This window comes from Sapajus apella, unplaced genomic scaffold (assembly GCF_009761245.1).
Source record: "Sapajus apella isolate SASKATOON/1434 unplaced genomic scaffold, GSC_monkey_1.0 scaffold38, whole genome shotgun sequence".
Lineage (NCBI taxonomy): Eukaryota > Metazoa > Chordata > Mammalia > Primates > Cebidae > Sapajus > Sapajus apella.
The window spans coordinates 13,357,510-13,375,103 of record NW_022436978.1 but is presented as its reverse complement, the minus strand read 5'-3'; the positions used below and the strand labels follow the sequence as shown (position 1 = coordinate 13,375,103).

At 43.0% G+C, this 17,594-nt stretch overlaps 2 protein-coding genes across 8 annotated transcripts in view; both read left to right on the top strand.

The window, feature by feature from the left end:
- The window catches only part of LPP (LIM domain containing preferred translocation partner in lipoma), a 733,292-nt gene that overhangs the window by 19,435 nt on the left and 696,263 nt on the right, over positions 1–17,594 (top strand). The window lies entirely within an intron of this gene.
- Positions 13,480–15,973, top strand: LOC116565008. The gene has a single exon (XM_032298558.1). It carries the CDS (start codon positions 13,986–13,988, stop codon positions 14,349–14,351), a length of 366 nt encoding a protein of 121 aa, XP_032154449.1. The 5' UTR covers positions 13,480–13,985; the 3' UTR covers positions 14,352–15,973.

The following is a 17,594-nucleotide window of genomic DNA, read 5'->3' as shown; positions in this document are numbered from 1 at the left end:
CTATTCCTAGTTAGACAGGCCTAATTCTAGAAGCATTTTCAAAGCTCTGCTGTAAATATGTAGTGCTTAAGAGCCAGAGGTCTGGAGCCACGCCGCCTGGATTTGCATTCTGGCCCTGCCAAAAATACTTCAACTTGTTACTCAGTATTTTTAGGCCTCTGTTGCCTCATCTGTAAAATAAGAATAAGAAAATTGCTTATGTCATTGTTGCGAGGATTAAATGAGTTAATACATAGAAAGCCCTTAGGATAGGGCGTGGCCATGCGATAAGTGCCCATTAAATATTAGCCACTGTTATTATGTGTTACCCTTATTAAGTCACAAAATGGCAATTTGGGAAAGATGATAGAAATTATCTAGATGGTGGCTCACGCCTGTAATCCAAGCACTTTGGAGGCCAAGGTGGGCGGATCACCTGAGGTCGGGAGTTCAAGACCAACCTGACCAACATGGTGAATCCCCGTCTTTAAAAAAAAAATAAAGAAATTATCTAGATGATTGTTTTTTTTTTTTTTTTTTTTTTTTGGTATTGTTGTCTTTTTAAATAAACTTTTAATTTTGGAGTAATTTTAGGTTTATAGAAAAGTAAAAATTGTACGGGGAATTTCCATATACTACTCACCCACTTGTCCTCATTTTTGATGTCTTATATTACTATGGAATGTTTGTCAAAACTAAGAAACCGACGTTAGTACATTACTATGAACTAACTCCAGACAATTTAAGTTTAACCAGTTTTTCCATTAGCTTCCTCTTTCTGTTCCAGGGTCTAGTCCAGGATACTCAGTTTAGAACCATTGTAAAACTTTCATCTTCCTTAATATTTATTTACTTAGTTTTTTGAGACAAGGTCTTGCACTGTCCCCTCAGGCTAGGGTCCCCCACTGGCGTGATCATAACTCACTGCAGCTTTGACCTTCTGGGTTCAAGCAATCCTCCCACCTCAGCCTCCTGGGTAGCTGGGACTACAGGTGCATGCCACCACACCCAGCTAAATTTTTGTATTTTTTGTAGAGACAGGGTCTCGCTATGTTGCCCAGGCTGGTTTCAAACCCCTGGGCTCAAGCCATCCTCGTGCCTCAGCCTTTCAAAGTGCTGGGATTACAGGTGTTAGCCACCATACCCGGCCCATATTCCTTAATATTGGGAGGAGGTTTCGTTATAGAAAATCCTATTACAAACAAGCGTGGTGGCTCACTCCTGTAATCCCAGTACGTTGAATGGCTGAGGTGGGGGGATCACCTGAGGTCAGGAGTTTGAGACCACCCTGGCTAACATGCAGAAACCCCGTCTCTATTAAACAAACAAAGACAAAAATAAGCTTGGTGTGGTGGCTCACACCTTTAGTTCCAGCTACTCAGGAGGCTGAGGAAGGAAAATCATCTGAACCTGGGAGGCGGAGGTTGCAGTGAGTTGAGATTATGCCATTGCATTCCAGCCTGGGTAGAAGGACTCCAGCAAAGTAGGGCTCAAAAAATCACTGCCATGAAGTCTCCTCGTTCTTAGGGGAAGAAACTGAGGCCCCCAAAACTGAAGCGAAAGTGCTAGGAGAAGCTGGAAGCCCAGAGAAGATCAGAAAAGGGTCTTCAAGATCTCTTGATCCAGTTCCTGTTGTTGAATAAATGAGTGAGCAGCCATTGGGGACTCCCCAAAATCTTGGTTTGGATCCAGGTTTCCTCACCTTTCCCCTCATTTTTCATTGTAAAGTGGGTTCAGCAATCAGTAATGTCTCACAGGACTCAACTCTCACAAAATACCACAGTTTTACCTCCTGAAAGTTAAGTGAGCCGTTGTGCCCACTTTCAGCACAGCCTGGAACATGGTAGGTTCTCAAGCAATGTCTGAAAAAAGTGGTCTTGAAAATTAGGAAATTTTGTCCCTAGAACTTATTTCAAGAAGACTGGGACAAGCTGATGCAAAACCAAGAAGAGTTATTCATGAGGAAATCTGTGACACTCAGGAATGGAACCAGAGTTTGAGCATCTGATAAGCAGGATGTCCTGTCTGTTTTTATTCTTGGAGGTTTTTATCATACAATACTACATTATGTTGCAGTCTGACTTTCACACAAATTGGATCCCAAAACTTCTTACAGGAATTAAAAATACAAACTCGTGGGCAGTATGTGTTTTATAAATTACAGAAAACAGTAGTGTAAAGACATGGCATAGCAAGCGCAGCGAAGCGTGCACAGGCATTGATACCCGAGGAGCGCAGGCACGAGGCGGCAGAGAAGGCACAGCACGCGCGTGAGGCAGCGGGTGCACAGTCCTGTCCCTGGAGCCTGGAGAGATGGGGGAGGAGGGACATCTCTAGCCAGGAGGCTGGGTGAAGGAGCTGAGCCATGGAGACATAAATCCCTTGTATATCTTGCTTATCTTGTCTTTTATGATCTTAATGAATGAGGCCAACTGACTTTTGGAATCTCATCTTCATTGCTTTCCCCCACTCTTGTCTTTGTTGCAACACTTTCTCTGTTTGGTTTACCCTCCCCTGCCATCTTTACCTGTTTGAATCACATTGATCTTCTAGGTCCAGCATATTAATGCCACCTCTTCCATGAAGCAAGCCTTGATTTCTGCCTATTCCCCCTAAGCGGGAAATAACCACTTCCTCTTATTGTCCCATGGCCCTTTTTCAGTACTGCTGGCATGGCACTGAATACTTCTTACCTTCTCTTGTAGTTATCAATATGTCTGTCTTATTTTGGACTTTTCACATCTTTTTTTTTTTTTAATTGTACTTTAGGTTCTGGGGTACATGTGCAGATCATGCAGGATTGTTGCATAGGTACACACATGGCAATGTGGTTTGCTGCTTTCATCCCCCCGTCATCTAAATCTGGCATTTCTCCCTATTTTATCCCTCCCTGACCTCCCTACACCCCCTCCCTTGGTCACCCCCAACAGACCATAGTATGTGATGCTCCCCTCCCTGTGTCCATGTGTTCTCACTGTTCAACACCCACCTATGAGTGAGAACATTTGGGGTTTGATTTTCTGTTCTTGTGTCAGTTTGCTGAGAATTATGGTTTCTGGATTCATCCATGTCCCTACAAAGGACACAAACTCATCATTTTTTATGGCTGCATAGTATTCCGTGGTATATATGTGCCACGTTTTCCTTGTCCAGTATATCGTTGATGGGCATTTGGGTTGGTTCCAGGTCTTTGCTATTGTAAACAGTGCCGCTATGAACATATGTGTGCATGTGTCTTTATAATAGAATGATTTATAATCCTTTGTATACATACCCAGTAATCGGATTGCTGGGTCAAATGGAATTTCTATTTCTAGGTCCTTGAGGAAGTGCCACATTGTCTTCCCCAATGGTTGAACTAGTTTATACTCCCACCAACAGTGTAAAAGTGTTCCTATTTCTCCACATCCTCTCCAGCATCTGTTGTCTCCAGATTTTTTAATGATCGCCATTCTAACTGGTGTGAGATAGTATCTCAATGTGGTTTTAATTTGCATTTCTCTAATGACCAGTGATGATGAGCATTTTTTCATATGTTTGTTGGCCTCATATATGTCTTCTTTTGAAAAGTGTCTGTTCATATTCTTTGCCCACTTTTGGATGGGTTTGTTTGTTTTTTTTTCTTGTAAATCTGTTTTAGTTTTTTGTAGATTCTGGATATTAGCCCTTTGTCAGATGGGTAGATTGCAAAAATTTTTTCCCATTCTGTTGGTTGCCAGTTCACTCTAATGATTGTTTCTTTTGCTTGCAGAAGCTGTGGAGTTTAATTAGGTTACATTTGTTTATTTTGGCTTTTGTTGCCAATGCTTTTGGTGTTTTAGTCATTAAGTCCTTGCCTACGCCTATGTCCTGAATGGTTTTGCCTAGGTTTTCTTCTAGGGTTTTGATGGTGTTAGGTTTTATGTTTAAGTCTTTAATGCATCTGGAGTTAATTTTAGTGTAAGGTGTTAGAAAGGGGTCCAGTTTCTGCTTTCTGCACACCGCTAGTGAATTTTCCCAACACCATTTATTTAATAGAGAATGCTTTCCCATTGCTTGTTTTGTCTGGTTTGTGAAAGATCAGATAGTTGTAGATGTGTGGCATTGCCTTTGGGGCCTCTGTTCTGTTCCATTGGTCTATATCTCTGTTTTGGTACCAGTACCATGCTGTTTTGATTACTGTAGCCTTGTTGTGTAGTTTGAAATCAGGTAGCGTTATGCCTCCAGCTTTGTTCTTTTGCTCAGGATTGTCTTGGTTATGCAGGCTCTCTTTTGGTTCCATATGAAGTTTAAGGTGTTTTCTTCCAGTTCTGTGAAGAAGGTCATTGGTAGCTTGATGGGGATAGTGTTGAATCTATAAATTACTTTGGGCAGTATGGTTATTTTCACGATATTGATTCTTCCTAACCGTGGGCATGGAATGTTTCTCCATCTGTTTGTGTTCTCTCTTATTTCCTTGAGCAGTGATTTGTTCTCCTTGAGAGGTCCTTTACATCCTTTCTTAGTTGTATTCCTAGGTATTTTATTCTCTTGGTAGCAATTGTGAATGGGAGTTTGCTCATGATTTGGCTCTCTGTTAGTCTGTTATGGATGTATAGAAATGCTTTTGATTTCTGCACATTGATTTTGTATCCTGAGACTTTGCTGAAGTTGTTTATCAGTTTAAGGAGATTTTGGGCTGAGATGATAGGGGCTTCTATATATACAATCATGTCATCTGCCAATAGAGACGATTTGATTTCCTCTTTTCCTAATTGAATACCCTTTATTTTTATTTCTTGCCTAATTGCTCTGGCTAGAACTTGCAATACTATATTGAATAGGAGTGGGACAGAGGACATCCTTGTCTAGTGCCGGATTTCAAAGGGAATGCTTCCAGTTTTTGCCCATTCAGTATGATATTGGCTGTAAGTTTGTCGTAAATAGCTTTTATTGTTTTGAGATATGTTCCTTAGATACCTAGTTTATTGAGAGTTTTTAGCATAAAGGACTGTTGAATTTTGTCAAAGGCCTTCTCTGCATCTGTTGAGATGATCATGTGGTTTTTGTCTTTGGTTCTGTTTATGTGGTGGATTATGTTTATAGGCTTGTGTATGTTGAACCAGCCTTGCATCCCTGGAATGAAGCCTACTTGATTGTGATGGGTAAGCTTTTTAATGTGCTGTTGCAATCAGTCAGTATTTTATTGAAGATTTTTGCATCTATGTTCATCATGGATACAGGTATTGATTGACTTACGACCTATGCAACTTATGACCATTCGACTTTACGACCACAATCGCTAGCCATGACTGCTCCGCGTCTGGCAGCGCAAACGTTGCCCAGCTGGGCGTACAACAGTGCGGACCAGCTTCCGGCAGCACTACCATCTCCGCATGCACCATTTCAACTGTTATCCCAGACTCAGTACAGCAATTTGTGTTTTGTGTCTTGGATATTTTTCATCAAACCCCTCCCAATAAACTTCTTATACATTTTGAAGCAATGGACCCAAACATCGAACGATTTGCAAGGATTGAACGGATGGTGCACGATGTGTTTTGTCCGTATTGTGAAATTTATGAAGAAAAAAAGAAACATACAATTCAGACAAAGCTCACCATGTTTATGAAAAAACCAACTCCGGTAACCCCAACTGCTGCCTCAGATGACGACATCAACAATCCGCAGCCAAGCACCAGTGGCCAATAAAATGTTTCGTACATGTTTATATATTTTGATATGTTTTGCAATTAGGAAAATGTTTCCTATGGTATTTTTTATACCTGTATTTTGTATTTTTGTATGCACCTGTATTTTGTAATTTTGTATGTTTTGCAAATATTAAACCAGTTGTACTGGTAATGCAGTGTTTTACTTAAACGTGACGAATGTGAAAATAAGAAACAAAATGGTGTAGAGATGATACAAACGGCATAAAATGAACAAAGAAAATTATGATATATAACAATAATGAAAGAAAATTATGATAAAATATGACTTAAAGATTTTTATAACATCATTTCACAGTACTGTACATATAGCCTACTCAACTTATGACCAAATCATGTTATGACCAGTCTGTCGGCACCAATTGTGGTCGTAAGTCGAGCACTAGCTGTATTGGCTTGAAGTTTTCTTTTTTTGTTGAGTCTGCCTGGTTTTAATATCAGGATGATGTTGGTCTCATAAAATGATTTGGGAAGGATTCCCTCTTTTTGGATTGTTTGGAATAGCTTCAGAAGGAATGGTACCAGCTCCTCTTTGTATGTCTGGTAGAATTTGGCTGTGAACCCATCTGGACCTGGGCTTTTTTTGGTTGGTAGGCTATTAATTGCTGCCTCAACTTCAGCCCTTGTTATTGGTATATTCAAGATTTCAACTTCTTCCTGGTTTAGCTTGGGAGTGTGCAAGTATCCAAGAATTTATCCATTTCTTCCAGGTTTCCTGGTTTATGTGCATAGAGTTGTTTGTAGTAATCTCTGATTGTAGTTTGTATTTCTGTGGAATCAGTGGTGATATCCCCTTAGTCATTTTTTATTGCATCTATTTGATTCTTCTCCCTTTTCTTTTTTGTTAATCTGGCTAGTGGTCTTTTCAAAAAGCCAGCTCCTGGATTTATTGATTTTTTTGAAGGGTTTTTTTCTGTCTCTATCTCCCTCAGTTCTGCTGTGATCTTAGTTATTTCTTGTCTTCTGCTAGCTTTTGAGTTTGTTTGATCTTGCTCCTCTAGCTCTTTCAATTTTGATGATAGAGTGTCGATTTTAGATCTTTCCTCACTTCTCATTTAGGCATTTATTGCTGTGAATTTCCCTCTAGACATGCTTTACATGTGTCCCAGAGATTCTGGTGCATTGTGTCTTTGTTTTTGTTGGTTTCAAAGAACATCTTTATTTCTGCCTTCATTTCATTGTTTATCCAGTCAACATTCAGGAGCCAGTTGTTCAGTTTCCATGAAACTGTGCAGTTCTGAGTTAGTTTCTTAATTCTGAGTTCTAATTTGATTGCCCTGTGGTCTGAGAGACTGTTTGTTATGATTTCCATTCTCTTGCATTTTCTGAGGAGTGATTTACTTCCAATTATGTGGTCAATTTTAGGGTAGGTGCAATGCGGTGCTGAGAAGAATGTTTGTTCTGTGGATTTGGGGTGGAGATTTCTGTAGATGTCTGTTAGGTCCACTTGGTCCAGATCTGAGTTCAAGTCCTGGATATCCTTGTTAATTATCTGTCTCATTTGTCTGTCCAATATTGACAGTGGAGTGTTAAAGTCTCCCACTATTATTGTGTGGGAGTCTAAGTCTCTTTGTAGGTCGTTAAGAACTTGCTTTATGTATCTGGGTGCTCCTGTATTGGGTGCATATATATTTAGGATTGTTAGCTCTTCTTGATGCATTAATCCTTTTACCATTATGCAATGCCCTTCTTTGTCTCTTTTGATCTTTGTTGGTTTAAAGTCCATTTTATCAGAGACCAAGATTGCAACTCCTGCTTTTTTTTGCTCTCCATTTGCTTGATAAATCTTCCTCTATCCCTTTATTTTGAACCTATATGTGTCCTTGCACGTGAGGTGGGTTTCCTGGATACAGCACACCGATGGGTCTTGACTTTTTATCCAATTTGCCAGTCTGTGTCTTTTTATTGGGGCATTTATCGCATATACATTTAAGGTTAATATTGTTATGTTGAATTTGATCCTGCCATTTTGATGCTACCTGGATGTTTTGCCCATTAGTTGATGCATTTTTTTCATTGCGTTGATGGTCTTTACTATTTGGTACGTTTTTGGAGTGGCTGGTACTGGTTGTTCCTTTCCAAGTTTAGCGCTTCTTTCAGGAGCTCTTTTAAGGCAGGCCTGGTGGTGACAAAGTTTCTGAGCAATTGCTTGCTTGTAAGGAATTTTCTTTCTCCTTTGCTTATGAAGCTTAGTTTGACTGGTTATGAAATTCTACGTTGAAAGTTCTTTTCTTTAAGGATGTTGAATATTGGCCCCTACTCTCCTCTGGCTTGTAGGGTTTCTGTGGAGAGATCCCCTGTGAGTCTGATGGGCTTCCGTCTGTGGGTAACCTGACCTTTTTCTCTGGCTGTCCTTAGCATTTTTTCCTTCATTTCAACCCTGGTGAATCTGACAATTATGTGCCTTGGGGTTGCTCTTCTTGAGGAATATCTTTGTGATGGTCTCTGTATTTCCTGGACTTGAATGGTGGCCTGGCTTGCTAGGTTGGGGAAGTTCTCCTGGATGATATCCTGAAGAGTATTTTCCAGCTTAGATTCATTCTCTCCCTCACATTCAGATATACCTATCAAACGTAGATTAGGTCTTTTCACATAGTCCCATATTTCTTGGAGGCTTTGTTCATTTCTTTTCACTCTTTTTTCTCTATTCTTGCCTTCTTCTTTTATTTCATTGAGTTGATCTTCTGTCTCTGATATCCTTTCTTCTTGGTCGATTTGGCTATTGAAACTTATGTATGCTTTGCAAAGTTCTCGTGCTGTGTTTTTCGGCTTCATCAAGTCATTTATATTCTCCTCTAAGCTGTTTATTCTAGTTGGCATCTCATCTAACTTTTTTCCTAGGTTCTTAGTTTCTTTGCATTGGATTAGCACATGTTCTTTTAGCTCTGAGAAGTTTATTACCCACCCTCTGTAGCCTGTTTCTGTCAATTCATCAGATTCATTCTCCATCCATCTTTGATCCCTAGCTGTGAGGAGTTGTGATCCTTTGGAGGAGGAGAGGTGTTCTGGTTTCTGGTGTTTTCATCCTTTTTGCACTGGGTTCTTTCCATCTTAGTGGCTTTATCTACCTGAGGTCTTTGTAGTTGGTGACTTTTGGATTGGGTCTTTGAGTGGACGTCCTTTTTGTTGATGATGAAGTTATTTCTTTCTGTTTTTTAGTTTTCCTTCTAGCAGTCAGGCCCCTCTGCTACAGGACTGCTGGAGGTCCACTCCAGGCCCTGCTTGCCTGGGGATCACCCATGGAGGCTGCAGAACAGTAAGGGTTGCTGCTGGTTTCTTCTTCTGTTATCTTCGTCCCAGAAGGATGCCTGCCAGATGTCAGCCTGAGCTCTCCTTTATGAGGTGTCTCTTTGGGTATATGGGGGTTGGAGAGCTGCTTGAGGAGACAGTCTGTCCCTTATAGGAGCTCAAGTGCTGTGCTGGGAGCTCCGTTGTTCCATGCAGAGCTGCTGGGCAGGTACTTTTAAGTCTGCTGCAGTGGAACTCATAACCACCTCTTTTCCCAGGTGCTCTGTATTAGGAAGGTTGGCTTTATTTATAAGTTCCTGTGGTGCTGCGGCCTTTTTTCATAGATGCCCTGCCCCACACGGAGTAGTCTAGTCACAGTCTGCCAACAGAGGTGTTGCTAAGGTGCTGCAGGCTCTGCCCAGCTGCTGTGTGATCTACCTTGGTAGTGGCAGACTGCCTCAGTAGTGGTGTTTGCCCTTTCCCTGCACTGAGCTGGACCGTCCTGGATCCAGCTGTGCTTGCTGCAAAACTCTCAAGCCAGAGCATTTCAGATTGCTTGTTTTGTGGGGGTGGTACCCGCTGAGCCAGTTTGCCTGGCTCCCTGTCTCTGCCCCCTCCCTTTCAGCTGAATGGGTGACTGTGTCACGGCTTCCCAGATTTGTGTGAGTTTCTTTGTGCCAAGTCAGCACTGGCTGAAACTGCCATGCTGAAAACTTGTGACACTTTTCGGCCCGGGAATCTCCTGGTCTGTGGGCAGTGAAAATTTGTTTGGAAATGCGGTGGGCACTCACCCTCTGTGTAGTTCTTGCTGGGAACTACACTGCGGAGCTGTTCCTATTCGGCCGTCTTGGATCGACTTTTTACTTCTTTAGGACATTCCTGTCTGCCTGGAAGTTGGTAAACACATAGTGAACATTTGTTGGATGAATGGACAGGTTTGACATTGCTGACGCTAGACTCAGATTTAGTTTCTTTAGAGTAGAATTTTATTTTATTTTATATTTTTTGAGACAGATTCTTGTTCCGTCACTCAGGCTGATGTGCAGTGGTGGGTTCTTGACTCACTGCAACTCTACCTCCTGGGTTCAGGAGATTCTCCTATCTCAGACTTCTGAGCAGCTGGGATTACAGGTGCCCACCACCACACCTGACTAGTTTTCTTTGTATTTTTAGTAGAGATTGTGTTTTGCCATGTTGCCAAGGCTGGTGAGAAACCCCTGACCTCAAGTGAGCCGCCTGCCTTGACCTCCCAAAGTGCTGGGATTACAGGTGTGAGCCACCATGCCGCACCTAGAGTAGAATTCATTCCACAGTTAAGTCACAGGCACTGTTTCAGCAGTAACGAGCCCATTTGTTGAGAGTTCACACATTGGGATGTGTTTTTATACTTGTAACATTGATGTGGATTTGTTTGTTTGTTTTGATATGTAAAGGCCAAGCAAGGAATGGTTTGTTAATCTACAAGTATTTCTGGTATAGAACGCAAATGCTCTCTTATTCTTTCAACTGGCTTTATACGAAGAAGAGATCACTGGGCTCAGAAAGGCCCCATTTTTTCAGATTTTACTGCAGTTCCTTACTGACTTGACTGAGGAGTACACTCCCTTTCCAGTATTTAAAAAGATACTACCAGGATGCCCCAAAGCTTATAGTTGGGCTTTTTTGTACATGTTGATTTTTTAAAAAAATATGGTAACAGAATGCATACCACTGAGGTGGTAAATGGAAAAAAGAAGTGCAGTGGAGTATACTGTCTGTTTCTTGGGGCCTTTTCTATTAATCACAGGAGGGAGCGTCAGACATGACCAGATGAGAGAGCCAGCTGACCCTAAGTTCATGCCAACTCAAAATCAGAATGGCAAAATTGGGAGGAGTTTGATGCTGTTGAATTGAGAGAGCATGAGGTTCTCAGAGTGATGGAGCTGGAAGGATCATAGAGATCATCTAGTCTGATGGTTCTCAAATTTGAAGGAACGTTAGGGTCATCCTGGAGAGTTTACTGGGCTCCGTCCCTGAGGTTCTGATGCTGTAGATTGGGCGGGACCCCTGAATTTACATTTCTTAGAAGCTCACAGGTGCTACCAATGTTGAAGAGAACCTATGATCTAGTTCAGCTTCTGTGATTTCTTGCTTTATTTCTTTTGCAAAAAATAAAAATAAAAATAAAGATGGGGAAACAAGACCTGGAAATAGAAAAGATTTGCCTAGAGTCGCACAGTCTGTCGGGTCAGGTAGAGTCAAAACCAGGCATCCCGACTCATGGCCTGCTTCACATCGCCACGAGAGATTGTTCTGGAACAATATTATTTTTAGTTCTACTGCAGAATGATAGCTGAGTCTTACCCCCTTTGCCTGATCTGGTCACAAACTTATTTTTCAGGGCTTTCCATTAGCCTCTCTTCAACCAATTAAAAAAAAAATCGGTTAACTCACATTTACTGACCACTGCTGTGTGTTCAGAACTGTATTTAGACTAGTGGCATAGCAGTGCTGTAGTCTGAAAACATTTGTCATCTGTAAACAAAGACACTCACCCCTCCTAGGGCTGCAGGAAGTCACTGAACATGTACCTGGCCCTCAGTGTACACACCACGAATAATAGACCTTGTTATAGTCGTTGCTAAAGAGAATAAGATGTGGTCTGCACCCTCTCAGGCACCAGTGGCTTCTTGAGCAGTGTGATAGAGACAGCTGGGATTTAATGGAAAACACAAGGCTAAGAATTGGGAGAGCTGGGTTCAAGCCCCAGCTTTGCCTCTGAATGGCTGTGTAGTCTTGAACAAGTCACCTGCCTTCTCAGAGCTGTAATTTGAAGTAGACGTAGCCTAAGCAACAGAAAAGCAGTAGTGAGCTAGAGAAAGGATAGAAATTGGGAAGAAGTGAAAATCTGCTTGGGAGATGGCAAGATTTGGGCTGCGGTGGAATTGATTTGAGGAGGAGGCCTGGTAGAAAGAGCTAGGCAGCAGGAGGCTCCATGTCTGAAGGGATAGCTCGCCTGGGGGGTGGTCCAGTGATGGTTGAATGGGTGGGCCAACCCAGTGAGGGGATTGCCTACAGTCCAGTAGAGATGTCCTCATTTTCATGGCAAGGTAGCAGACAGACCCAGGCCTGGGAAGGAGGGCTGGTTGAAGGGAGATGGATGCCAATCTTGGAGCATGGTGGGAGAATCTGGCCAGGGTGATGGCATCTGTTTTGGATTGTGGCCTTGAGGCACATTTTCAGTTTTGCTCCCTGGACCGGCATGGGAGGATGGCAGACAGTACAGTGATTTGGTTGCAGGATTGATCCTGCCACCTTGATTTCTGCCTTTATTTAGTGGCAAAGAGACTAGATCAGAAAAGTACTGAATGTGATTGCTGTAGTCCTTCATGATTGATTTAGGAGCCGGGAGAGGCCTGGCTAGGAGTTGGGGGATCCTTGGGAAGAGGAAGATACGGTCTCACGTGAACCTCAGCTCTCTCATCTATAAAACGAGAGTAATGATGGTGATTATGCTGATGTTACCTATTCTGGCTGGAGTAAGGGTTAAAGTGCTTGTCTGTAGGAAGGCACTTCCTGTTATACTAGAGAAGTGCTGGGAAGATGTGACCATGTGCACAGTTGTGTCATGTTTAAGATGGTGCTAAGTCCTGGCCAATTCCATGCATGCTCTTTTCCTTTAGAGACTTTGGCAAAGGTGTACTTGGGAGCTTTGATGACGCTGACACGGCAGTGCCCTCAGTTTACATGTATAAGAAGGGTGAGCCTCCCACAGTCTCACTTAGACGGGGATTCAAGGCTGTGATGGAACTCCCAGTGTTTCTAGGTTCTCTGCTGCTTGATAGTCAGTGCTGGGAGAGACGTCAGGGATTCAGCCAATTTCACAGATGGGGAGAGTGAGGCATGCTGGGAAGTCTGGCCCCAGTGGAGGACACCATGTGCCCACAGGGAAGCGTCTTTCCCAGTCCCCTCCTCGTGCTTCTCCTCATTTCCCTCTGGAAGTCCTAGTTCTCCCCCTCCTGCAGAGACCCCCTTAGGGTGATTGCCCATGTGTCTTCATTTATCTCCTTTTTTTCTGTTGCCCAGGGACTACTGTAAGCACCATGCTGGTTGCTGACTGTTTGCTTTTCTAAGATTTGGAATCTCTGTTTGTTCACATCACAGCTCAAGAGAATACGTTCTCATTCTCCCAATGTTTGACTTCTGCCCGTTGCATCATACTGGTCTGCCTTGTTTGGATTAAACTTCTGGCAATCATTTACCTTTATGGTTCTCTTAACTTCAGGTCACACTGTTGTTTAGTCAGTGTGAGAATCTATCAGATGTTCTGCACTTTGCAAAATGAGCTTCGCAGCCCATTTGTGTGGCAGCAAGGAAACTTGCCCCCCCCTTTTTTTTTTGAGGTGGAGTCTCGCACTATCGTTCAGGCTATAGTGCAGTGGTGCGATCTCGGTTCACTGCAATCTCTGCCTTTGGGTTCAAGCAATTCTCCTGCCTCAGCCTCCTGAGTATCTGGGACTACAGGCATGCACCACCATGCCCAGCTAATGTTTTTGTATTTTTAGTAGAGACGGGGTTTCACCATGTTGGTCAGGATGGTCTCGATCTCCTGACCTCGTGATCTGCCTGCCTTGGCCTCCCAAAGTGCTGGGATTACAGGTGTGAGCCACTGCGCCCATCGGGACACTTGTTGATTCCATATTTATTGTCTGCTGTTCCAGGGACTGGGGACTAGAGGTGAATACAGCCACGTTTGGACTGTCTAGGAGGTTGTGATCCACAGAGGAAACAGACATGAAAGCCAACTTGGGGCAGGGGGTGAAGTATCGTAATACTGGTATCTGTGTGTATATGGAGGAAGGTTCCTAGTAGCAGGGTGGTTGAGAGAGTGCATCATTGTTGCAGATTGGCGCTTCTGTTATAACATAACATATGCAGATATGTTAGGCCAGGGAGAAAGAGAGAGAGAGAGAGAGAGAGAGAGAGAGAGAGAGAGAGACAGAGAGAGCACGCGAGAGATTGGGAGGGAGAGAGACACACAGAGAGAGGTTTTGAAAGCATTGATGTGGGGTCTACGTATCCCCCCCCATTCCCTATGACCATAGAAGCATGCTGCCCTGCAAGGCTTTTGTTTGCCACCTTGAAGACATGCATGGAATCCTCAGTTGTGACCTTGCGTTGCCTCCTGTCTTCATAGTGGAGCTTCTTTATCTGACCTGTGCCTCTGATGAGCAGCCCTCCATCACAGCCCTGCGGCCACGTCCTAGGCCCCTGCCTTCAGCTCTCCAGTTCATTTCCTGCCTTGTTCCCATTGCCACCTGTGGGCTTGGAGGGCCACCTGATGCCCTCTCCCTCGGTTCCCCTGTGACTCCAGAGCTGCTCCCCTTCTGGGGTGCCCACATCTGCGACACACTTGTTTGCCCAGTGCATTTGCTGCACTTACAGTTCCTCTCTCGCTCTCGTATTTCCATTTAAAGCCCTCTTGAGAGGTCTGTCTCCTGCCAGCAGCATTCCTTCTGGTTTACTAGAACTCTGTTTCTTACCCTGCCAGGAATCCAGACATGGAGTGAGCTTCAGCACAGCCTCTCTGCAGTCTCTTGTCTCCCCCAAAATTGTGGCCTCTGGCTGTGAGAAACGGGCATCCTGAGTCAGTGAGACCAGCAGTTAGCATGCAGCATCTTCCCTTCCCCCCCCCACCCCAAGTGATCCTTTCTTATTCTTCCTCCTCTTCCACTCAGCTTCATCCTGCCTTGGGTCCATTTGACAGACAGTAACTCCTTCAGTCCTTGTTGTCTTTTGTGTGGCATCTGTGCCTGACAGGTCAGAAATTACTTGTGAAGCAAGATGGGGGATCATTGGTTGTTTCCACTTTTAGGAGGAAGTCAGAATGGCTCCTTAGTGATGCTTAGCCAATAAGAATATACTGATTTGGTTTACTAATAAATTTCGTTTCTGAATACCATTATATGCATAGCCTTGTTTGAAGAAAATTAAGGAGAACTGTTTTGCAAGTGGCAATGAGCGTAAGACACTTAACTATCTTCCTGCCCTTCCTGGTGCGGGCTTCTGTGCTCCCTGACTCTCCTTTTGTTAAAGGCGTCTGGGAAGGCATTTGTCCTTCGGCTTCCCAGCTGGCCTCTTGTCTTCTCACTCCTGTAGCCCATGGGTAGAATCTCTCGCGCTGTGCACTTGCTATCATCTGACCTTGCCTCTGTTTCCAGGGTTTGCTCTGGCTGTCCCCTGCCAGGCATACTCTATGAGTGCGTCACAGAGCCATGAGCATGCCTGGCAGGGGACAGCCAGAGGCAGCCATTGCTACTCTGAGTGTGTCCCTGGTCTCACTCTCTTGCAGCACATGCTGCCCCGATGGCCTGAGGGCCCTTCCCCTTTGTTTCTATCTGGAGACTGTTCACTTATCCCTCGAAGTGTAGCATAGCTGTTTCCTCCTTCTTGAACCTCCTTATATTTCCTCAAGAAAACTTGAAGGCAAAAATAAACCCCAACTTACTATCTGTGGTATGTTTCTGTTATAAGCGTAGGACCTACTCGTAATAACACATTTCAAAAATATGGAACCGTATAAAGAAAATGAGCATCACTCATAAATCACTATTTAGACACATGCATTGTTTATGTGTCTGATATTCTTTCTTTAGTAGTGCTTTTCGTGATTTTATGTGCATTTGCATTTTACTGACTAAATATTACTACATAAACATTTTCATATCTTGCCACTTCACCTAACAATAGAACATAAGCAGTTTCTTATGGCATTAAGAATTGTTTGTACATGTAATTTTGAATGGCTGTATATGATTTCATCTTAAGAATATACCATAATTGTAATTTTTCATTGTTATAAATAGCACTGTGGTCAACATCCTTCTTACAAAATTCTTTACCTGCACCTATGATTTCATTTTCTAAGGTAGATTATTAGAATGTGAACTACCTTGCACAAAGGACAATAACTTCTTCACCCTTAGTTTCAGAAAGAACATGTTGTCTTTGGAGAAAGACAGAAACATGGAAAAGCATAAAGAAGAAAGTAGGCCAGGCGCAGTGGCTCACACCTGTAATCCCAGCATTTTGGGAGACTGAGGCAGGCGGTTCACGAGGTCAGGAGTTCAAGACCAACCTGGCCAATATGGTGAAACCCTGTCTCTACTAATACAAAAATTAGCTGGGCATGGTGGCACATGCCTGTAATTCCAGCTACTGGGGAGGCTGAGACAGGAGAATTGCTTGAACCCAGGAGGCAGAGGTTGCAGTGAGCTGAGATCACACCACTGCACTCCAGCCTGGCAAGAGAGCAAGACTCCATCTTAAAAAAAAAAAAAAAAATAGAAAAATAGAAAAAGTAGAAGAAAATAAAAACCGCCTGCAATCATTTGCAACAATCAGTGTGAAATTTGCTACATAATTAGATCTGTGTATCCACCTTTCTACTCTATAGGTTGCCATTTTCTGTGAAGGACTAGTTAGTAAATATTTCAGGCTTCGCAGGCCACACGTGGTTTCTTGTCTCCTCCTCTTGTTTCTGCTGCTGCTTCAAGATCCTTTTAACTATATAAAAATTATTTCTACGTACTAAGCTGTATGAATACCAGTTTGCCACCCCGCTTCCAGCCTCAAAAGTGGAATAATCCTGTACGTACTTTTAAAGCAATTTTAAAAAACTTATTTAATTAATTTAAAAATTAATTGATTCCTTTTTAGAGACAGGGTCACTCTGTTGCTCAGGCTGCAGCACAGTGGTATGATCATAGTTCACTGCAGCCTTGGAAATCCTGGGCTCAGTCAGTTCTCCTGCCAAGTAGCTGGGACTGTAGGTGCACGCCACTGCCCCTGGCCCTGTACATACTATTTTGTAATTGTTCTCTTTCACAATGTTAACTACTTCATCACGGTTTCTCACAGTTTTCTGCCCTAGGCAATGCAGATATAATCACTGGCCTTCTGCTGGGATGCCCACAGCATTTTGGCCAGGTCTCTGATACAGAATTTAAGGCACATTTTATTGCGAGTGTTTGCTGAGATGTCTCTTTCTTCAGTCTTACTGCTCTTTGTCTTTCCAGCTTCAGCACATTTCCTGAGTGGTGCTTAATAGATGCTCAGCAAATCTGTGTGGAAAGATTGCCTTAGGCTGCAAGTTCATCCTTTCACAATGCCTGCATTTAGATTGCAACTCCAGGTTTTCTCCTTGGGCCAGCAGCATCGGTATCATTTAGTACTTGTTACCAATGGAGACTCTCAGCCTCACCCCAGAGTTGTGTCTTTAGATGTTCCTGAAAGTTTGAGAAGCATTATTCTAGAGCTCATCTCTGCTTTATTCATCACATCCTTATTTATTGTCATCCCTACCTCATTCTTTTCATTGGTGGGAACTTCTGTGAATAGACCATGGGTATTCCTTAATTGACTGACACAATTTGTTTCCCCTATAGCACCAGATGCCATCTTGCCTATTGAGATCTACATGGCTGCCATTGCTTTTGGCTGGGAGTAGTTGCGGTAGTGAAGGGAGCAAATATTTAATTCGCACCTGCTGTGTGCCCAGTTCTATGCCCAGCTCTTTATGCACATTCTTCCGAGGGTGAGACATGATGGTGTTGGCTGGAGACAATATAGGGATCTTCAAGTCCAGTGATTTTTTTTTAACCAGCTAAAGAATTAAAAGAAGAAGTATAATATATAGGTACATGTATATATGTGTGT

Excerpts from the sequence above, each read along its gene's own strand:
- LOC116565008 (XM_032298558.1), top strand. The coding sequence starts at position 13,986 with ATGCTGCCCTGCAAGGCTTTTGTTTGCCACCTTGAAGACATGCATGGA.